Source organism: Thunnus maccoyii, chromosome 13 (assembly GCF_910596095.1).
Source record: "Thunnus maccoyii chromosome 13, fThuMac1.1, whole genome shotgun sequence".
In the NCBI taxonomy this organism is placed as follows: Eukaryota; Metazoa; Chordata; class Actinopteri; order Scombriformes; family Scombridae; genus Thunnus; species Thunnus maccoyii.
The window spans coordinates 3537661-3561991 of record NC_056545.1 but is presented as its reverse complement, the minus strand read 5'-3'; the positions used below and the strand labels follow the sequence as shown (position 1 = coordinate 3561991).

The 24331-nt window shown below is 38.4% G+C and overlaps 1 protein-coding gene across 12 annotated transcripts in view; it reads left to right on the top strand.

The window, feature by feature from the left end:
* The window catches only part of ncam1a (neural cell adhesion molecule 1a), a 274017-nt gene that overhangs the window by 149380 nt on the left and 100306 nt on the right, over positions 1-24331 (top strand). The window contains exon 1 of one of the 12 annotated variants that reach the window (XM_042431413.1): positions 12509-12576. The exons of the other annotated variants lie outside the window; for them this stretch is intronic. Coding sequence (XP_042287347.1) covers positions 12540-12576 — 37 coding nt within the window. The 5' untranslated portion in view covers positions 12509-12539. Of the gene's footprint in view, positions 1-12508; positions 12577-24331 lie in introns of those variants that run through there. 12 annotated transcript variants of the gene reach the window in all.

The window sequence follows — 24331 nt, the reverse complement described above, 5'->3', positions numbered from 1 at the left end:
TGTTCAGATAACAAGCTTATAAAACTATCAAGCATTACATGTGTTATAAACAAGACTCTTCAGTAGACTGGCTAATTGGAAGGTGTAGGTGGATTGTTAGAAAATATTAAAGCTGTATTAGTTAATTATTGTGCATGAGGGTTACATTATTTTTGGAGGCAAAGCAACATTTCCTGTTGCTTTGCGTAAGATTAGACTGTGTATTTTTTTTTTTTACCTGCAATTTTTTACATTTTAGCAGCTCCAAACAGTGGTGATGAGTGAATGAGGACTTCATTTATCAAAAATTCTTTGGCATGTATAATGATTATGGGTGCAGTGCAGAGTTAAGAGTTATTTCTGAATACATTTTGGATTTCTTTCTTAAATTTTGATTTTTCAATTCCCATACACCACATAGACTTTCCACCACCACCCTTTGATGCTATTACTTCAATAATACATTTGATCGTGCATTCTGATTCTTATTATATTTTTTACCCTTGATTTACATATCGTTGCATTTATTCGATGCAAGTGCTTCTGTATTGCCAGAAGAAAAACCCCTCCAGACATCTGTTCAGCTGTTCACAAGAGAAAATGGCAAGCTCATTCAAAGAAAACACCAACTTCATAATGCTAGAAATGTTGGATAACACCATGTGCTTATGTTGTTGTGTGTTCAGGTGTTTTCAAAGGAATGTGACTGAAATAAGAATGTTTTCCTTCTCTAAAAATAAGGAAAGGTTCAGTGTAAGTGTACCAAAGAGACAGAAACATCATATTGAATTTTTCCCAGCAGTAATCGATAATATTTCTGAGACTGATGTTTTTCATCTCAGCACTACCCACACATAAAAGGCAGCTTACTTCTTGCACATTCCTAAGTATTACACTATACTGTTATTATATTTCTATCATTAACAATAACAACAATGCTTCAACAAAATATAAAGGGGAAAGAAACACTAACAGTAAGATGATCAAACAGTTCGTTAACCAGCCAGTTTTCTAAATCTCTGTAATTGGAGGTAAAACAGAAAGTAAATGCCCCTGAAAGCAGGTTTAGTGAAAACGCTTGAGTTTGTTAACCTTGAGTTGAGAGAAAACCTGTCTCAGTTCCAAAAGGCAAGATCACTTTAACTCTTGATCAGTCACAGTGGTAACTTACTCTGTGAATCTGACCTGCTTCACTGGCAGGTTTTCTTCAATAAACCCCGAATTTCTGTCTCGGCCTCCTCCTAGAGAGCCTGAAGGAGCTGTCAGACACGCTGTTTAATTTCCTTATTGACACAGTCAATATCAAAGTGAATACTGAAGCTCATTAATTTGCAGAGATTTACATCAGCAGAGGAAGATCAGAGTTCCAGTTGGACATTAGCTTGTTACCCGAGGATTATCTTTACCTACGTTACTGTTTTTATGAGCAGTAAGCCATTTCTTTGGACAGCAATCTCGGCACTGAAATTCAAATATTACACATTGTGGATTCAACCTCTAAGCACAGAATAAAATGTATTCATTGCCCATGTTTTTTTTTTGCAAGTATACATTTTCTTTATAACACTGTGACGGCACTGTGCACATTGGTAAGGCAGCTGTCAGGTTGTCAGTGGCAGTGAAACGTTAACTGCACATGGCTGAAAAGTGCAATGCAAAAGCATGCTTGACTAAAATTAGTTTTTGAATATATATATCCTTAACATGTTGGAACAACATTGCAGTGACTATGTATAAATCTACTACATGTTGAAATATTGTCCTCTAAAAAATAAGTTTGAACATTGATCACTACTTCAGCTGTGGTTTTTTTATGCGCATATCTGCATATATATGCATTCATAGTTTTACCTACACTGTATAATAATGGAAATAATGCATTATTGATCATTACATCGGAGCTCCATTGATGATGGATATTTTCTGAGTTTCCTGTCTCACACTTAGTCAACTCAGAGTTCAGGTTTAGGTAAAAAGTTTGTTAAACGTGCTTTGTGGAAAAGGCCCAGGGAGTTTCTTAACAACCTGTCTGATTGTCTGACACCTCATTTTTCTTGCCCTATAGGACATAAACTTAATACAGCATATTTTTAAGCAGTTATTGCTTGATACGGTAAGATGACTTTTATTCATTATTATGCATCCCAAGCTTCTACAGCCTATTTAGCAACTGAAGTAACAGCATAACTTCACTATGCTGCAGCGTTAAATTTAGGACAAAACATGCTAAAAATGTGATCACTGACTAACACAAAGTCATAACTGTTGACAACATGAAACATTTTTTTTCAATATAGTCATTATTCTATGAGAATGCATCAGACAGCAAAGCAGCTCAGTAAGAAATACAAAATACAAAACTTTGCTCATTGCCAAGACTGACTTCATGGCAGGCATGATCACAGACATTATCCATACCACATATGTTTTATCCGATCAGCCAGCCTACCCCTGGCTGAGTTAAAGGCTTTAAGGGTGACTCAATAGCATCTTAGTGGGAGTGAGGTGGACTTGTCTGTTGCAATACTGCTTTGACCACATATTCAGAATGGAATTTGTTTCCTGGTCATATGAGCTGACTTGGATAAAATAAATCTCCATCTGTTGACTCAGTCTGAAATAACTCTTGTGTTACTCCTTCCCTGCACCGGAAAGTCCAGCCTTCCATTTCAAAACCTCATAGAAATGCATGAGGTGTCGTACTGAAGCTTGCATTTGCACTCACCACATATTAGCACTAACTCTTCATTTTGAGTTTATGAGAATTTATGAGCCCTTAAATGGATTAGCTCTATTATCGGAGGAGCCACAAGTCAGAGAGACCATGGTTTATGCATTCTTTATCCATTCTCATAATGTTTCTCTTCCAGCTATGGCAGGCCAGAATAGCTTAAAGCAAATGAACAGCAGCCACGCTTTTTTTTTTTTCTTAAATGCTGATCAAAGAGGAAACTTTGGCCCGGGCATCAAGGTTTTTTGGGGAAAAGACCAAAGAAAACCAAGCAACAAAGAAGCCAGCCTCCTAAATAACAAACCAAACCGCTTAAGTCTATCAAAGTGTGTTTTGGCGGTTTTAAGTTTCTTCTCATCCTGCCTCTTTGAAATGTAAACTTGCAAAAAGTGGGTGTATGTGGCAGGGCATGTTCAGATCTGCAGGGAGTAAATGTTTTAATAGCACAAAAATTCATTTCCCTTTTCTTTTATACACATACATACATAATTGGTGTCCGGGGTTGCTATAGAAACCACTATAACTCAGATTATTTCCTGACAGCAGTCGCAGTCAAAATAAATGGCTTTGGGAATTGGGGCACACTCCACATAAGCTGAGAACTGGGGTAAATTTAGCTGCCCTCAGAGAAGAGGGAGCTGTTAGAATCTTCAGCTAAAATGGGAGAACGCAATGAGCATGCTTGCTTCTTCACTGATTGAAAAAGTAACTTGTGCATTGATCTGATGACATGGTGAGATGCAACAAAATTGTTCAACGTAAAGATGACAGTTCATTGTTCATTGGGGATCGAAAATGAGATGAGTTCATCCTCTGGGGAGCTCAATGTTCAGTTAGTTTTTGACATTTCATCTATACAAGAGGCATTTTGGACTGATGGTGGTTTCCAGAATTAAAGCCAGAATGTCACCAGAAAGAAAGAAGTCATCCTCTGGGGACCATGAATATCACATCAAATTCACCAGAAAAGCATCAGCAGCAGTTAAGTTTCAAAGTTAATTTTTGACCTTGTTTAGATTGTTTTGTCAACTGTCCTGGAGCGTTTATGTCACGTATAAAATGGTCATCATCAGCATGAGTTGTCATGAAATTGTAGTTGTTCACTTTTTTACTTTTTTCCATAGCACTTTATGGACTTCCCATCCATTTGGCTTACAAACATAAAATTCCCTTTTAGGGATGTGCAGAGGGCCCAGTATTTGTATTTGTATCTGTATTTGTATTTGTTGAGGCTGCAAAATTATCTGTATTTGTATTTGAATGAAAGTAGAAAGAGGTTTAAAAATCCTGTTTTTGTTTTTATTATGCTTTTGATTTTAGAAAATTAAAGTGTTACAATAAGTGTTCATGAAGTGTTCCCTTGGGAGCACACCCCTAACTCCGGGAATGATGTCCAAATTAGGAAATATGCATCATATAGCAGGTGGATGTGACTCCCCTTGTTGAGACCTGCTGATAGACGTAACAGTGGAGCAGAGGAGAGAGACTGAGATAGTGATGTAACCGACCTGTGCGCTGGTATTTAACATGTTTTTTCTTTTCTTCCCGAAAACAAATAATTTTAAAAATATTTGTATGAAACAAATATTTGTAAAAACCCACTATTTGTGCTTTGCCGAATAGCGTATTTGTATTCAGGCACACCCCTATTCCCTATGTTAACATTTTCCTGACAAGCAAGCACTGTGCGTGATATTACTGATTTATGGTGATGAAAGTAGTGTTGTAACCTGATGCCCTAGATGGTTTGTTACACAGAACTATCCGAGAAGTTGTCTTTGGCAACTGTTTGGAAAAGGGCTGGCACTTAACACAAAATACTTGGCAGGTGAATGGATGCACCATCTGTCTATCACTGTCTATCACCGTCTTACCTTGTGAGGCAGCTAGGTTCGTGAGAATTCTCACAGGATACTTATTGGTCCGAACCACACAAGCGCATAACTTGAAGCCTGACAAGATGAATTCTCACGTGAGCTCGCATGATGTTGTGATCTCATGAATCCAGCTGCCTCCAAAGTAAGTGTCCTAACAGCAAGCAAGTGTCCAACTATCACATTGCATTGCGTAACATCAGACGCTTTCTGTCCACACTGAACCTGTTAAATATGCACTTCTGTGACATCATGTAAACAAACCATGTACCTATCAGCTGTGGATTCAAGATCAGACTGGAGATGTAGCCACTAGGGATGTGCAGAGGGCCTAGTATTTGTATTTGTATCTGTAGGCCTATTTGTTGAGGCAGCAAAATTATTTGTATTTGTATTTGTATTCGAATAAAAGTGGAAAGAGGCTTAAAATCCTGTTTTTGTTTTTATGACACTTTCAATTTTAGAAAATTAAAGTGTTACAATAAGTGTTCATGAATAAACTACCTTACAAAGGAGGTCCCCACACTGGGTCTTGAACTGGAGTCTCCCAGATCATAGACGACTGCGCTGACTACTGAGCTAAAACTTTACTCATCACCTCATTGCAGACAGACTTCTACCTATTTATACACCCATAACACAGAGACAGCACACCATGTAACATGTAGGGAGGAACTTCAAAGGCAATTATTGCTTTGCACTTTTCATTTGTAACCTATTTTTTTACAACCTAACTTTGTGGAAAGAAGAAAGGGAACAACAGGTTATGGAGAGTCCTTTGGGAGCACTTGCATGTGTCAGTAGCTCAGCTTTATCCCCAATGAACACCCCCAACAAATAATTTTTAAAATATTTGTATGAAACAAATATTCGTATAAAACCCACTATTTGTGCTTTGCCGAATAATGTATTTGTATTTGGGCACATCCGTAGTAGCCACAAAAGTAAATGATGAGTGTACTTGCTGTCCTATGTTTGTATTTTTTAAACAGAAAAAAACACATTTTATATTGACATATTTAGATTTGCTTTGCTAGAAATGACATACAATATAGCCAACAGCAACTTAGCCATCTCTGGCGATCTCCCTCCAGCCAGCTGCTACCTTATTTAGGTTTTTGTAGTGAAACGAGGAGGTATCGTAGAGATAACTCCTCATTTCAACTAAATGAATCAGCTGTTCCTTATCTGTGACACGCTTTCAACCTGAGCGACAGGAAGTAAATAGAAATAGGGTGTCCGACAAAAGTTCAGCTCAAAATAGCGCGCTGCATTGTGCTGCGTTGCTTGCAGACAGTTTTGACATTCCAATAGAAAACAAAGCAATCAAACTGATATTGTCACTGACGCTCGCTCGTGTTGCATTCAGTTATGACATGGTGTAATACAGGACAAAAAGGATGGTGAGGCATGCAAGGTGTATGACTTCGACAGAAGAGACTGTGGTTTTCTACCTGTCATTTAGCAAAAGAACTTATTGTTTTTGGGGGGTTTTTTAACCTATGACCACAATCTTTCCCTATAACCTTAACCAAGAATTTGCCTAAACCTAACTGATACTTAACCATAGGGGTAGATCAGAAAATGCTCATATGAAACAGTCATATAGGTCATTTTAGTAGGCACTGACCTATTTTGTCTTTTAGGTATGGGGACAGATGACCATATTATGCTGCTGCACTGCTTTGCTCTGACACAGTTTGTCAGGCAATCCAAAAATAGCTCTTCTCTCAGTATGTACTCAGGCACATGGTGTACAATTGTGGATTCAAATAACTCCTACCAGTTTTTGCTGAATGATTGTGTTGTACACAGATGTTTCACCATCACTGTAACAGTGGTAGTGGGTCACCCAGTTTGTTAGAGTTGTTGCTTTGAAGAAGTACCTCTGCCCTGACAACAATAAAGCGTGGAAGAAACATTTTTCACTCAATAAAGTTGGGTATCATAAAGAGATTAAACTACTTTACGTCCATGACCTACTGTATGCTATACACTAGTGTTGGTTCATGGGGAATTGTTGGTACTGAGTAGCTGTCTACAAAACAGAACAAAGGGAAAGAGAGCAGAAGGACGCGAGACATGGATGAAATGCTTTCTGGCTAAATTGAGCTCCAGGTTGTGCTTATGTAGACCCCCTCCCTACCCCCCCTCAAATCCTGGCTACCTTTACTATGTACATCTGGACCCATGAGAGCCTCCTTTTGTTTCTGCGGCCAGAGGAAGACAATAGAGTAAAGCACACTAGCAAAGGTCTCTATTTACCATGACAAAGCTGAGGGCCACACTATGGTCACCTCTGCCACAGGCAAAGCAGCCCGCCAACCTATAAATCCTTCAAATAAACACAGTCACATACACAGTGTGTTGTGTGTACAAACACATGTGCATAAACATACACACGAATATAAAACCAGATAAATATAAATACAGGAACACACACACACACCCCATTCTGCAACACACCACCCACAGCTGACCACAGATATGCAGCACACAGGACGAGAAATTGAAAGCATTTGGGGAGTTCCAAACAGAGTTTCTTTTGTTTCTGTCTGTTTTTCCTCACATGACATTTTTAGCAAGTCTTCTGCAAGCGGTGCAAAATTTTAAGTAATCAAAATATTCACTTGTCTCTTGCTGATAGGAACTGTTTTCAGCACAAAGGCTAAAACTACGCCAAGGCTCCTTTGATTCACATCTGATGTGAGTCAAAAGATACTGTCATCTCCACCTTTCTTCTCTTCATTCCTTTCTCACACACAAAGGTGTCTTGATATGAACATTAATATGCAGTTTTATCTGTCGTTCTTGGATACAGATCAAACCACATAACTTAAATCAAGAGCTGACCATTTTCTTCCTGACAGCCATCTGGTCTGTGGCAATACAAAGATAAATCAAAATCAAATTTAAACTAGTCCAAATGCATCAAATCACTTGATAAAATGTACCACACACATTACATAGATCCCTGATTTTTTTCACCTGCAAATTAATACCATACCTTGGCAGATGACCTTTGAATTGGGTTGGACCAAATGATGCCCTGTTGATATCCAATTAAACAGAACCTCGGAACTTCAGACAAGCTTGTTTTACTCAGCATTAACAAGAAAATAAATTCCCAATGGCTTTCAAAGGCTGTTTTTAGGGTTGTCAGTCAATTCAGTGAAATTCAGAATGGAATACTTTACATTTATACACATATACACATATTTATATATATATTTCCCAGTTACACTAGAGAGCAGGTTAGCATCTTGAGTCAACAAGAGCATTTTAGTTGAGGTTAGGGAAAGATTGTGGTTTCGGGATAAATTTTAACAAAGTAAACACAACTTGTCTTGTGCTTCAAGTCACTGTCAACTAACTAATATTTAACCAAGCCAATAATCTTTCTCTAACATTAACCAATTGCTGTGAATGCCTAAACATTACCATAAAAACATTTGACCATGCTTAAGTTACTACAAGTTGATGTTGAATTGCAAGAGTAGATATTGTAGGAAAACATTAAATACATTGTCAGTGAACGTACTACAGATGCATTCAGTATCAACATTGCGTGACTTGCCAGATACATTAACACCTTTTCTTCATTATGTTGATAAAAAGTAACATCACGCTTCTTTAAATGTATTTGCTGTTGCAGATATAAACGTAATTTCCTGGATATTTAGCACAGTGGCATTCCATTTTGATCATCAATCTTACTCTGTTTTCACAAAACATTTGGAAACTCTATACTATAAAACAGAACTGTCTTATAATGTCGGTCAAAACAGATGAATATGCATATTAGTTAGAACTCAGTTAGTTTACTAGAGGTATTTCCTTGAAAATAAGTCTCCATCTTAATAACATTTGCAGGAAAATTTGTTATCTAACTAAGTAATTACAATAAGAAAACTGGTGCTGAGGGGACTCATGACTTCAGTAGAGCTAAATCTTGGCTACCACCCTATCTAGGACCTTAATAAAACACATATTTGACTTTAATATCCTTGCATTTTGCAATTACATTTTACTTCACCACAAAATGACATTACATTTTTCAGTGGGTAAGAAAAAACTTTCACTCTTAGCTGTCAACAGGCAAACTATAGCAAGAGATGTTGACTAATGCAGAATGTATATTTACTGCGTATTCATTTACTTATAATTTCACAGATATCATACATGACTTCACAGGACAGGACAATAGCAGTTGTTTCTCACATACAGTGTTGATGATGGATTTGGAGTGGAGGCCGCACTGTTTACCCCTTCAGAAGTTATCTGAGCTGAAAAACAACAGTAACAAAACAGGAGGAAGGAATGGTTTTAGGCCATGGAAGCACTCCGGCTTATTGATGAAAGGGTATAAAATGTACTACATGCATATGAGAATTTATATTTTCTTCTTCCAAATATCTCTGCTTCAATGTGATGCTAAGAATGCCAGAGAATATTATAAACTAAAAATAGTCAAATTAATTTCAAAAAGTGTAGCTATCCCCTGAAGGCATGCTCCATACTAACTGTAACATTTACTGGAATCTCCCCATGAGGATGAGCAGCCTGATAGTGTGGTACTTGCTGCTTTGTTGATAAAACTGGTCATAGGAGACAGCTGGGGTTGGCACTCTAGGCTGCAAACAGCAGATTGAGGAGATGAGGAAGGCAGCAGCAGAACAGTTGGCTTCAGGGGCAAAGGAGGGCACTCCTATTTAAAATGTTGCTTCGGGGCTTACTGCATTCTAAGACCTGTGGACTGTGGATATGTATTTTCATATATTATTTTCATATATTATTTGACAGATACACCAAAATTGGTTTCCTAGCCTCTGTGGTATATGCCACCTCTGCAGTGTTATCATGTTCAATAATAGATGATGTACTGACATTTCTTGATTACTGAAATAGCAAGTTAGGACCACAACATTATGTTTCGGAGGTAACCTAGATTGCTGCCTGGATAATGTTCACTAGCTACTTTTTTTGTCAATCCAGCAAGTGTTACATTTCTAAACTTCTCTGAAGTCATAGACATGACAGACACAGGACTTTGACACTAGAGACCTGGGTTTGTGTCTTGCATCCCACTTGTTAGTATGGGTGTGCCCGTATACAAATAAGTTATTCGGCAAAGCACAAATAGTGGGGTTTTTTTGTGTTTTTTTTTACGAATATTTGTTTCATACAAACATTTTTAAAATTATTTGTTTTTGGGAAGAAAAAAAAACCCATGTCAAATACCAGCGCGCAGGTTGGTTACATCACCTTCTCAGTGTCTCTCCTCTGCTCCGCTGTTAGGACTATCAGCAGGTCTCAACAAGGGGAGTCACATCCACCTGCTACATGACGCACATTTCATAATTTTGACATCACTCCCGGAGTTGGGGGTGTTCCCCAGAGATAAAGCTGAACTACTGACTCAAGTGAAGTGCTCCCAAGGGAACACTTCATGAACACTTATTGTAACACTTTAATTTTCTAAAATTGAAAGTGTCATAAAAACAAAAACAGGATTTTTAAACCTCTCTCCACTTTTATTCGAATACAAATACAAATAATTTTGCTGCCTCAACAGATACAGATACAAATACAAATACTGGGCCCTCTGCACATCCCTACTTGTTAGGTTTAAGCCAGAGACTGTCCTCCCATAGTCTCTGCCTATGTTACAGTTGCCCTCTAGCAGCCATAGTGCTTATGACAGGAGCAATAAAGGAAACCAGATGACTTACGCCAAAACTGTTGTAGGGAGGAGGCCGAGATGTATGGATGGGTCAACAAAATATCCGGCTTTTATTTGACTTAGTCATTTTAACCATAAGCACAATGTTTCCCTAACCTTAACAAAGTAGTTATGTTACCATAAATCATGATCTTTTTGTAAACCTAACCAGACCTTAAACACTGTGTTGTCATATCATGAAATGTATTTGTTTTTCAGGAGTGATTTGTTTTGAAAGGCACAGACAAATTATGTCAACCAGACGATTACAGCCGATATAGGCATGAGATCTGAAAACACTTGTATGTATTGTTCTGGATGGACTGCATGGACCAATGGCATATTTTGTCATGTAATTTAGAAGACTTGTTGTTAAAGCACTACATAAACCATGAACTGCAGTCTCTTCATTTTTAAACAAGACTCCAACAGTAGGCAGCTGGACAGACAGTTTTACTCTCAAAGACCTTGCAGCACTCCGACTGTGATGTAACTCTTAAATTAAATAATTATTTGGGGACTAAAGGCTTTTACAGAGTTATTGATAAAGTCTTCCCTCACTAGTTAAAATGCCAGTTATAGTTAGATTGTCTTCTCCATTTGACAAAAGCACATACTTATTGTACTTTGCAGCAGAACATTGTGGACATTTTTTATATGATGACCAATCCCTATATATAAGTCAGAACAACCATATGTACTTGTCCACATGGGAACTAGAGTCAGCCTAGTTCTGGCTGCTTGTCCTCATTTTTCAAGGGCAAGGTATTTTTTTCCACACCGGCAGCATTGGGCTGCAGTAACCAGTTCTATGTCTCTTCTTTCTCTGTTTATTCCCATCTTACTCTTTCCCCTGTTCTCCTTTCTTGGCGCCGGTTCTGTCTCCCCTCCTGCTGCCTTATGTACATACATTATTTAACAATCTGAGGAGTGAAAATGCTATAATAGAGTGTCTCGGCATCCAGCTGGACCACAGAGACATGTTATTTTTACCAATCTCCTTTGCCCCATTCAGACGGTTAAATAATGTATGTGTTAGCTGCACACCCACTCTGTTGGATGCAGGAGGATGCAGAAGGGAATCATCAGTATGCCAAGTGTGTCATTAGGATGACACCATCCGCTGACAGATTGCGTATTTCGTACGAATTTCACCATAGGATACTTGCAGTGAAAATGAGATTGGTTGGGATGGAGAGATGGTGCAGGAATGTGATTCCATCTGCTGTCTACAAACCCCCCCTCCCTGTCTTATTGTTTCCTCTCTGGCTCACACTGTTGAGTTTGTATTCTTCATCCTGTGTTTTTTTATTGAATCTTTGAGAATAAGAGCTTAGGTCTTGCAACTCACTCACAATTTTTTTTTCCTTTTAAACAATCAGATTTGGTCTTGTGCATCAATATAGTGGAGTGTCATGCTTTTCCACTTCACCTCATTTTACACCAATAATCTTTGATATTCCTATCTACCCCCCACTGTCATCCAGACTCACAATGACTTTATCTCTGCACCTTTCAGCAAATTAGCAAAAAAATTTCCCTTGATCCCCTGCACCGACACAGCTGCATTGTGCTGCATTCATATGGAAATAGGTTCCACAGAAAATACACACAGACACACTTTTATTTCCTGTACACAGTGAATTCAGCCCTGGGTCCAAAACTTCTATCAGTAAGAATAAACTTAATGTGATATTAAGGCTGACTCTGCTCATTGATATTCATGATTTGTCTTGAGTCACTGTGTTTACTGTAACATACAAAGAATACAAAGGGCAGGGAACTGTCACAACAGTGGAGCATGTCAAATAATAGAGCACCCAGGGGAAGGTCACTATTGCCTGATTGCCTCATGACAGATTACTTTGTGAGCATACATGACATTAACATGACAAGGACCTGCTGCTTTTGTCATTGTTGTTGCTGTGCTCCTTATATGGCTGCTCCTTCAATCACTGCAACCCTTCCTGATGTTAGGCAGTTTGAGCCATTGATACATGTCTGCAGGAATAGTTATAAATGTTCTGCTACTATTATAAATTAAACATATCTACCTTCTTCTGCTGTTTATTTGGCACTGACATCAGTCCATTGCTAATGTATGTAGTGAGCACACTAAGTAGATATTCACATTTTGCTAATTACTGTTATTATTTATCCATTGTCTCCAATTAGAGCTCTCAGCAACAGGTGCAGAGCATTCACTGTCACTGCTGTGGCCTTTGACTGTAGAATGGAGCCATTAATACTAAACACAGTGATTAACTCAGGTGAGAGAACAGTGCACCACGTCACTAATTTTAGCAGTGTGATGCATCAAGTTCCAGTGAAGGTTCCTGAATTCAGAAAGACAGTACAGGGAGTTGCTTGAAGGAACATACAGACACATACATGTATATATAATGGAATTGTTAAAAAAGAAAAAAAAACCTATCATTATGAATCTTTCTTTCTAATCCCCTTCAAATACTGTCTTTGAGATGCAATACACTTGTCCCAGCACTTCTCCTATTCCTGTCAATGTTAGATTAACCAAGCTGTAGGCACACACTACCTAGCGGTAAATCTGATAACTAAATATTATTCCCATGCTATCAAAGTCTTCTGGGTTTTTTTTTTTTTTTTTTGGTACCCCTTCGCATATATACATACCCTCAAGTTTTGCTAACATCTTGACATGCTCTATAACAAAATCAGTTTGTACATTTTAAATAACAAATACCCATTCATTTCCTCACTCACTGATATTTTTTTAGGGTTAAATGAGGCTAGAGTATTGTGTGTTTTATATTACAGGATTACCGATCCTGATATTAATACAAAGAGTGTTACAGAGCCACTTAAACGGATCTCTTCCTAAGAACAATTTCCGAAAACAGGCTGCCTGTAGTGTGGCTTCTAGTAGGGACATGGCTGAATTGGCTCTCTCATTAATAACACAACAATTGTTGTTGCTGCGGCTACCATCCTTATTCTTATAATTATTAAACCAAATTGTCTCTATCACATCAAATAAAAATAAAAATTGGACATCCAAACTATATTGCTGCCCGCATGCTGCTGTCACACACTGCTGTTAGGGAGATGGAGATTTTTTGTCAAGCTGACATTTTGCCAAAAGTCATAGAGAAGCTTATGATCATACCTTCCCACTTCCACATGCTTTCTGGTTTTCTACTGCAGTTCATCTATCTGCATGACGTGCTCCTTTTTTGTGCTTTCGCCGGAAAACTCACAGTTTCCTTAAGCCAAGAGCAACTTCAAATGTCAACGCTATATTAATGGAAAAGTTTGTCTCCTTCTGTTTTGACAGACAAGCTGAAGTAACTTAACAATTGAATTGAACACTGTTATTCTACGGGGGCATGGTAGTGCCCTTTAAAAAAAAAAATTTAGCCACTTCCCCTCAAGATGTATGCACACATCCCTGGCCTCTAGGATTGGTTTGTCATGTCAGTCACGTGCTGATGTTTATGTCTGGAAGAGCCTTCTGATCATATATATAACAGCTTTTAATAAGTGTTGATACCAACTGGGTAGTAAAGGTATTGATTAGTGTGGTATCAATCTGCCCAACTCTAAAGCCTCTTCACATCTGTCCCTCTTGAAGGGCTGTTAAACTGTGTGGCTACAGTGGACACAGTGTAGTATCCTTGCTCAGAGACACATGAATACGATTTATTATGACGATTATGGAGAAAAGGCCTAGGATAATTAGTATTAAGATTAGTTAAGATTAATGCAAATATGGGTGATTTTATCAGTAACACATCTCTCTGATTTAAAGAGATTCAAGAACATACTGGAAAGTGCTACCATCTTCAGATTGAAAAGGGCAAAAAAGAAAAAAAAAAATGCAGCCACTGTATTGCCTTCTGCATAACAATACAACCAGGCCTCAGGAAACTGTATTTTGAGCAGAGGCAGGAGCTATCAAATATTTAATCTATGGTTGTCTGGCCTTTGTTGACGATGACAAGCATCAGATCAGGTGTCCTTTTGAAGAAGATTTATTCCAGAAAGTATTGGACAGAGAGATCCAATTAAAATGGAATCTGTCAGGAGAAAAAAATCTCCTTAGATTGAATATGGGGATTCAGACTGACTCCCTCTCCCTCCTATATCTTAGACTTGCCATGCAGATAACTTGCAGATCACACATTTTCCTTACCAGACACCCAGACAAACCATCTATTCTACATGTCCTCCGTTCCAACCCGTTTATAAACTGAGTCTAATGCCCAGCAGCCATCTACTGAAGTTCAAACACCACATTCTATAACCAACTGTAGGAGTTTTGCCTTTCCAATGTTCATAATCATGTTTAAACCAGACAAATTTATTGGGTGACAGTGAGGGTGGAATGATGCGGAGGGTGGAGGGGGGGACTAAGAAATATGCACCTAATGCATTTTAAGCACTATCATAAATTAGTTAGCATATATTTCATGGTGAATACATATTCCTCTTCTTCCTCCTGTGTCGCCAGTGCAGGCAGAGTTTATTTTAAGGCAAAGGCATTCTGGGAACATCTCTCTGGATAATAATGATGGGAATAAATTGCTGCGGCCACACTGATTACACAAAAGTTAAGTACAGCTGCATGGCTAATGAAGTTGACACGGCGCTAATGCTCTGGATACAGTTCCATTCAGTTCAGTTGTCAATGGTGTAACAAGCTTAAGTTCATCATACTACTGTATTCGGCAGGCTAATTCAAAACCTTTGAACTGCTTCAATGAATTGCTTTTCAGAGCAGTGATTCCAAGTATTGCAAATGGAAAATGTGAATACTGTAATGTTTATGGTGCTCAGCGGTAAAGTGGCAATTGATGACATGCTTTAGAGTAGCAATGAGATCAGCGTTGTTATTATCAGTATTGCTGTAGGGATGGCTTTAGGGTATTTTCAGAACATTATGTGGTTCAGATGTCATCATGTGACCTAACTGTGGAACTTTGGTCATGTGTTAAGTGGTTGTAAAAGGGGGTCGTGTGATAACGGCTGACCCTGCTCCATTCAGTGAATGAAGACTATGAGATGCAGTTGTAAGCGAGTAAGCAGACCTTTAAGCTTTGATTATCTAGTTTTTCTACACGGCTACAAGTTGCTGAAAACATTTTCTTGTCTTTGTTTATCTGTCTGATTACAAAAACAACTGAAATAGAAATGGCTGTCTGTGCTGATTACAGCTTTTCATTGTTGCTTCAAAGCAATTCTCAGATGACTGACTACATTCTCAAAATTGTAACAAACCCTCCATATCATCAAGTCACACTTTGCCCACAAGACTGTATCATTTTTCATTGCTTCCACACATAATGCAAACACATTTTTATAAACATCCTCATCTTTTTATTATTTTATAGGAGTTATGTGTATGTAAATCCACACAAGCAAAATACTAAATCCAATGACTATGTTTACTTCTAAAGAAAATGTGATTTGTGAGATTAGAAATCAATGAAAACAGACATGCAGTGAACCTCACAGGTGCACAGTTAGTCCCCACAAGCACATTTACACCCCAAGGTTATCAATAAATTATTGAGTAGCATTTATACAATAAAAGAAGAGTTGGCAATCTTAGTTTTGGATAGGATATTTGATCCAATGCTTAAGAGTATATAAGAATAACAAGGAGAGATCAAATGCAAATGAGAAAAAGTATTTATGAAGAAATGAGATTGTAATAGAGGAAGGGTTTTGTCATTAGACTTCATTAATAAGCAGCACCCTCATAAAATGCAGACTCAAGAAGCAAGGAGATACGAGAGGATCACCCTGGGGTGTGTGTGCTGCCACTGCTGCTGCTGCTGCAGCTGGAGAAAAGGCAACAAGTGGATAATGGAGCCTCCATGGTTTAATTTCTCTGGACCATCCTGGTGGTGATGGAGGATGAAAGGTTGCACAATATGTTGCATTTAAAAAATACTTTAATTAAAGAGCATTATCTAACAACAAATGCACTGTAGAACCCGGGAAGAAATGTGATTTTTTTTTAGATATGTGTGAGTGAAGGCCCTTGATAGTGTGAAAGCAGCACTAGCAGCACAAAGTATCAATTTTCTGCAGTGATGAATATAGCTTTACACCCAGACATGTGAGAAAAACACATTGTCAACACTCATTAACTTGAAATCTGAAAATAAACACACATGGCTCAAAGCTTGGCCTTGCAAAGCTCCACAACCTTGAGTTGCATTGCATTAATGCAACTAGCCAATCATAGACCAGCTCTAAACTAAATATGTGTAATTTCAAGTTCAAATAATTCCGGTGTTTGCTTAACGCTTTGACTTCCAGATTTCGCATTCACATTGAGAATGCATTGCAAGCAATAATTGCATGGAGATCAGTATCAGGAAAAGACCTTGCTGCTTGTACAGTACCAGCACCTATATGTAAATGTGCTCAAGGAGACTTGATAACCACATAAACCTGAATGATATTCTTTTATAAGATATATTCTTTTAAACTGCTGCTTGCTTATTTCTTATATCTTCTAGCCCTTGTTTGATAGTAGTAGTCTGTGTGCCCATCCTGTCCAGAGGTGTGTGGTAGGGTCTTTGCTATAACAGAGTTTCAAAGTTCAGGTTTGCATCAGGGTGGAAGGGTGATTAGACAGACCTCCCCTCAATTGAAAGCCCCCTTGAATAGGACCAGGTTCATGAGCACTGCTGTGTGGCAGACAAAGCTTTGACCTTCCTGTGGAGACAGGCAAGTCAAAAAATTTCTCTTGTAGATCAGTCGCACACACATACACACACAAAAAAAATACAAGGTAGGGTGCTCATTATCAGTGCTCGCCTGATCCCCTACACCAAAGAGAGTCAGACTGAACATGAATTCACTCAGGAAAAACAAGAAGTGATGGCAAGAAGCTTTGTTCCATAATTCTGATTCACCAAGCCTGTAAAAAGATCAGCATGACATTAGCAAAATACCAAACTAGCACAGAAGGCAATTATTGATATCACAATTTTAGCAGTTATGAATATATTAGTAGACAACCCATGAGAATATCGCTCTATATCTACTTGATTGAATTTGGTTTCCATGTTGACAGTGGCATACTGTCTGGCATATTTCCTTTTTTTCTATTTGTAACACATGCATTCACCGTTGTCTCCATTACTTTTGGAGATTCAAGAAACACAATGTCATAGAGTCAGTGAGTTAGTTGTGCACTACAGCTATCTCTGTACGTTCTAGTGAATCTGCACCTTGAAAAGTCTTATGGCATTAGAGCAGTTCCTGTTTGAAGAAAAAGTCAAAATTTGATAATGAGACAAGTATCTGAAGTTGTAAGGAGTACTTCTATTATATGATTATCTTTTTATACTCATTGCTATCACAAGACAGACGAAGTTGCTCTGATTCTAGCAGCAAGTGTGTGAAGTCTTTGTGTTCAGGTTTCATTTATTAATGGCACAGTGAAAGTAAAGGAGTATGATTTGTGGTGCAGTATGCATCAACCAGGTGGAGAGGTTAAAATGTCTGTAAAGTCATTCTCTACAGTCAAGTTGATTGTTGCTTTAATTCTAGAGCAAACAGCAAAGTCTGAAAAACTCAGACACATTTGTTTATTTAATTCTTTTGTTTGTTTGTTTTGCATTTTGGTTTTTTAATACCTAATTCCTAGCTTGTTACTGTATCTGTATGCAGGAGCAGATATTCTCTACTGTCTCTTGATGTTTGCTGTTGTCTTTGATTCAGATTACAAATGCGCTGAGGGAGCTCAGCCCAACTTGAGAGTTGGATTAAGGTCCCCCCCGTAGAAGTCGAAGGATATCCAAGTTGCAGCTGTTCGTGAGTGATAGACAGTGTCTCACTTGCGAGAACAAGTCGTCTTTCAGAGGATCAGTATTATCCCTCTGCCGGGTGATAGACAGCAAAGGGTTCAGGAAAGGTTACAAAAAAAGTTCTGCTACCGACTCTCAGATGTACCCTGGTGATGTGTGTAAACACTTACAGATTACTGACTGTCCTTTTGTTTGTGGAAAAACTGTCAGCCGAAGCTTCCATCATAGCAAGCAGCGCATGGTCAAATGGAAAGGCTCAAGAGGAATGAATTAACAAGCCACTCTCAATTATGTTAAAGAGTTTTATTCTATCTCTAGCAGCCAGTGCGGGATCCCCATCAATTATAAATCCAGAACTGCATCCCAGTGGTTGTGGTTTCTATTTCTTAATATCTACCCGGGCTCCTTATTATATTGTCCACTGGTATGTGAATGAGAGTTTCTTTGGTTTGTGTTCACGTCTGGGTGGGGATGATACTGAAAGTGCTTACCACAAGAAGGAAGTGTCTCTCGTCCTGTGAGGGATGAGGTATGGAATAAGTACAGAACTGGCCAGAGGCTGTAACACGATTTTTAAAGATTCAATTGGATTTAAGGATAGCCTCTGTTCATGGATCCTGCCATATCCAATCCTCACTGCAGGCTCAGTTTTGATTCAGTGAACTATATAGACTGAAGTGCGTGTGCTTTGGACACATGCCACATTATCCTTCCTCCTCTACCACAGGTTAACCTACACGACACTCACAACCCAATCCAGTTTGCTTTAAAAAAAATGTTTAGCATATTTAAACACCCATATATCACTGTCAAATTAATTGCAGTACCTCTGTATAACAGCCCATAACAAATGAGAACAAGACTGAGAGTATTTCTCACACCAGAGGTATTGTTATTGCTAGTGTTTCTCCAAATTAAGATCACTTCCTATTAACCACATTGCTTCGTGTTGCAAAGAAAATATTGCTACTTGCCCCCCTCCTCTGCTCGAGTCTTGCTCTGGGCGTGTTTGTTTTAAAGATCAAGAGGAGGGATATCTGCTAATATATGCTATCTGCATTCTAATAAGGAAACAGTAAGTACAAACTGTTTTTACTAGAAAAACAATACTTTTCGCCTGTTTTGAGCTGTAAAGGAGACTCTCCTTGTGTTATAAAGTGAAAAGGTTCACATTTTCTTGATTGTTTTGCCCTAACCTACCAGTAGCGAGTGATGTATATGTCATTTTCACTCAGCACAGAAGCTGCGGTAGCTTTTGGCAGGAGCAGTTAACATAATGCTTAACATTTAAAACTTGTCATTTAAGTCAGCTTACAATAACTTGTAGAGCTTTTTAGGGCAATGACATCGCCGTGCTTAATGGCACCTGCAAAGCTCTGGTTAGTTGATTTTTCTCACACCAGGAAAACAGCAGTCAGTGAGTACAAGATGCAGTATATTTGAATTGCTTAAGAAATCAGAGATGAGGGCAATGATTCAGGGGTCTGGAACCAGGATAGGGCATAAAGATTGATATAGTTTGTTTTTGGTAGGTTACGTCCAAATCCGAGTTGTGAGTTATGAAAAACAAGCATATAGCACCTTTTACAAGTATTTTTCTCTTCACTGAGACCCTCTGTCTCTTTTTTCTCCCTATATTATACCACAAAACACCATTAATACTGACCTAATCTTCACCCAACACAAATGTCTCATGCACTGCATGGCCCATTATCAGGCATCAAAGGTGGAAAATTAAAAAGGAAGTCATCAAGCCAAAAGGGCAGACCCTATTAAAAAAAGGCCAACCACTTCATGAGTGTGTTAGACTGAAAATGGGGAAATCTCCAACAAAGATCAGCTCCTTCTTTCTGAAAAACACAAGATCAATCTGATTTATTTTCTCCCCTTCCACCTTGCATCATCTGTGGAATATACTGTCCTCCTCTGGCAGAGTGACAGAATTAATTCTATTACTGTGAAGAGGTTTTGCACAGATAGCTGCCTTTGTGTTTGCTAGGCTTCATTTGGTTTAGTTTGATGGGATCAGCTTTTGAAAGATGCTGATTTTCTTGGAAGAAAGTTTCTCTGAGAAATGCAGATGTTGGATTCTCCAGATTGTGGTTATGACAGATTCACTTGAATGGGTTTCATTGTGTCGAATCTCCCATATCTGGTTTTAGAAGTGCTGGTGGAAATTGAATCCAGATTATCTGTCCACTTGTTGTGCAAACATATAACTCTGACTTATATCTGGAGAATGGTATTTGGAGGTGTATAACCACTCGACCCTTGAGTCAAGGGGCTCTCTGAGGTGCCTGGAGGGGAAGCACCAACTGACTCCATTTCAGCAAGTTTATCTAAACCACTTGCTGCCAAAAATGCCTCTCGGGTCACTTGGCCACTGTCAACAATTCAGATGAGGTTGCTGGCCCATGAAGGATAACACAACGGCAGCTTCTCAGATACTCAGCATGCTAGGAAATATTTAAGTCAAAAACTTGTGTGAGCCAGGAAGTATAGTTTTAAATGAAATCTGTTTGGATCATCATTTATCTTTCATGCTCATTATAAGGACACTAAGGTTACTGTGAAACATGTTAAGCTATTGAAGCTCCACTAATGAAATTCTTTTGTACTAACAAAGGATCAAATGACTATGTGCAATGTGAAAGATGTCACTCACAGTGACAAACCCACAGAGAATTATCACCAACTCTGCAATTCCCATAAGAAACCTCTGCCAGCTCGATGTTTTAGTTGTGCAGCCTGCAACTTCTGCTCTCATCAGGGTCATTAAGCTGCAGCAGTCAACTGTTTTCATCAGAAGAACTTCTGACAGACCCTCTGTACACTACCTGCTCAAAAGACAAAGTTTTTTTTTTTCCTCAGGAGTTGGTGGAGAACAAAACAGTTAAAAAGAAAATCATAATGGGCCTTACATTTGTCAGGTGGACAGATACTCTACTACAAACCATGCTCTGTGTCTGTTTGATTTGTATGTAGGCATTTGTTTTCATGTTGTGGAGTTCTTCTGACCCCATGGGCAAAACATCGCTTAATGCAGCTTCTAAGAATCCACACCAATATACAATGTAATGAAACCATCCATTAGATGCAGAATGTTGCCTTGTCTTTGAGTTATGAGCAAAGCTAAATTAGGGTCTTAGATCTTGGGTAAAACAGCCAAAGCGCCCAAAGGCTCCAAAATCACTGTGTCACTGTTCAAATATTGGCCCACAGTTCAAAAGCTAATTTTTCCTCTAGGCCCCCAAGGGTTTTAATCCCCCTGGCTATGAACATAATTTTACAATTCAATATGAATGATTACAAATTAATACTAAATGATTCTGTAAATCATAACATTACTACAAATATTGCAGCTTTCTGGGGGCTTTCATGGTAAATAAAGGGTGAGTAAACCCTAGCTTATGAACTGCATCACAAGCCCAGCCGGTATGGACCTGGTTATTTATCTATATATTATTTATTGTAGAACTGGCAATCTTGTATCCAAGGCAGACAAACATAACCTGGTGTAAGAAGCACAACCTTGGAGCAGTAGGTGATGGAAACACTTTGCAGAATCATATAGAGCACAGGGTGCACATACACTTTCCTAATAATGTTCCTGTGCACTGGTTACATTTGGTGAAGTGAAGTCATGATTCAGTAAAACCTAAATAGACTGTGATCAGAAAGGTTGAAATCTCAGTTGCACATACTGATTTTATTTCCCGTGAAGTGTAGAAATATTCTGTCTGTAAAAGAAACAAGACCTTAATATATTTTAGATGATCTAAGCTGACTGCTGCTATGCTTGGTATATTAGTTTCTTTGCCATTAGTATGCCAGTGAGAATTCTGCAGCTCTGCAGTGATTATCAGCTTGGTGAGATGCAGGGCCACCTCAGGGTCAAACAAAGAAAAAGGATGGGGGCAGCTGTTTAGCCCTTTTGGCCTCATTAGTTAATTAAGGTGCAGACTGGCAATTTCACTCACTTGCCTTTGTGTAGGCATGCAGAGAGAATACATGAATGATGTTGAACTTATGCTAGAACCAAAATAAAACTTGGATGGGAACGTGAGTTAATCTCCATGTCGTTTTTTTCTTATTTTGGTAAAGATTTCTGTTTAGCAATTGAGAGCACCTTGCTTTAACACGGAGCAAATGCAGGGCATAATACTATGTCTAAAGCATTTTAACATCCATTAATGGTACCTGATGCAGAGAGAAGTAGGCTAGGTGCTGAAAGTGAAAGGGACAAAAAGACACTCTACCTCAGGCCTTACTTTTTCATTTTTAGAAGAAGGATTATCAATATAGTTTGGAAGAAGACATAGTGAGTTGCCAGCTGTCACCACAGCAGAGTTTGGTTTTATCCCTGGCAAAGCTGAGCCCTGAGAGTTATTTCAGCAAATGTTAGAGTCAGCACAGACCAGAATAGTCAGACTGGTTCATACTCATGCAAACTAAACTCTTGCATGTACAGGTATTTGGATATATTTTACATCGTTTGGGGTAAATAACAATAATAGAAATTAGCAATTTATGACTATACAGAATTAACAATGGTGTGCAGTTATTCTATTATAAGGAAGGGAGCTTGCTGTGTTGACTTGAAGTGATGTCATTTTTTCAAATGCTAATGTGATTATTGTTTTTGTTAAAAAAACAAACAAAAAAAACATATAATAATTTCTGCCCTTCCCGCACCTAAAACATATTACATTTTCTTTTTCCAAATTATAACCTGGCCTCAGTTGTATTGCTGCTAATTATAATGCACCTGGGGATTTGACCTTGTGACAGAAAGACCCTGCAGGAAGTTAATTGGTAGGAGATGAAGCGTATTCAGGTCAGACCTCGTTCAAATTATTTTGAAATACTTTTCATGATCTGCTTTAGCTGAGAAGTGCTCAGAGTAGGGTTTATGAAAGACAGGACAATAAACGAAAGCCTTGGAGAGCCAATGTTTTATCGCTGACAGTCCACCTCCAATAGGGTAATGACCACCAGTCTGGTATAAGCTAAAAACATTACAACAAAGTACAGTAAAACAACTTGTTAATACTGTTTTGGCTCTTCTAGCTACACAACTCCATGATGCTAATGCCAATGTTGGTCAGTCTGTGTGTCTGTTCGTCCAACACTTCAGTCCAGAGCAAGATATTCAACGAGTAGAGGCCATATTGCAATAGAATTTGGCATGGATATTAGGGATGCGCAGAGATCCCAGTATTTGTATTTGTATCTGTATTTGTTGAGGCAGCAAAATTATTTGTATCTGTATTTGTACTCGAATAAAAGTGGAAAGAGGCTTAAAAATCCTGTTTTTGTTTTTATGACACTACATTATGACACTAATTTTAGAAAATTAAAGTGTTACAATAAGTGTTCATGAATAAATTACTTTACGAAGGAGGTCCCCACATAGGGTTTTGAACTGGAGTCTCCCAGATCATAGACGACTGCACTGACTACAGAGCTAAAACTTTACTCATCACCTCATTGCAGATAGACCTCTACCTATTTATACACCCATGACACAGAGACAGCACAGAGTGTAACGTGTAGAGAAGAACTTCAAAGTTGATTATTGCTTTGCACTTTGCATTTATTGCCTATTTTTACAACCTAACTTTGTGGAAAGGAGAAGGGGAACAACAGGTTATGGAGAGTCCCTTGGGAGCACTTTGCGTGTGTCAGTAGCTCAGCTTTATCTCTGGGGAACACCCCCAACAAATAATTTTAAAAATATTTGTATGAAACAAATATTCGTATAAAACCCACTATTTGTGCTTTGCCAAATAATGTATTTGTATTCGGGCACACCCCTAACAGATATTCATAGTTCCTAGGGAAGGATCTCTAATAATGTTGGTAAGCCTCTCTGTTACTCTAGCACAAACATCAAATCAAAATGTCCTCTCAACCAACATTTTGGTGTATGATATAGTATATGATGTGGATATTCATGGTCCTGAAAGGATGAATCATATAGAAACTAAAAAAAAAACCATTTATTCTGAAATTTACTGAGAACATTCATGCTTATCAGAGGATGAACCATTTCCATTCTGGACACTGGCTAGAAGAGGTTTTCTCTTTCACCAGCACCAAGCCAAAACAACTTTTTACACACAGTATCTCCTACTATATTGGGCAGATTGCCATGTGGCATTAGCTGAGCACACCCTTGCTCCTCAGAGGATGACCCTTTTTGTTTTGAATATCCCAT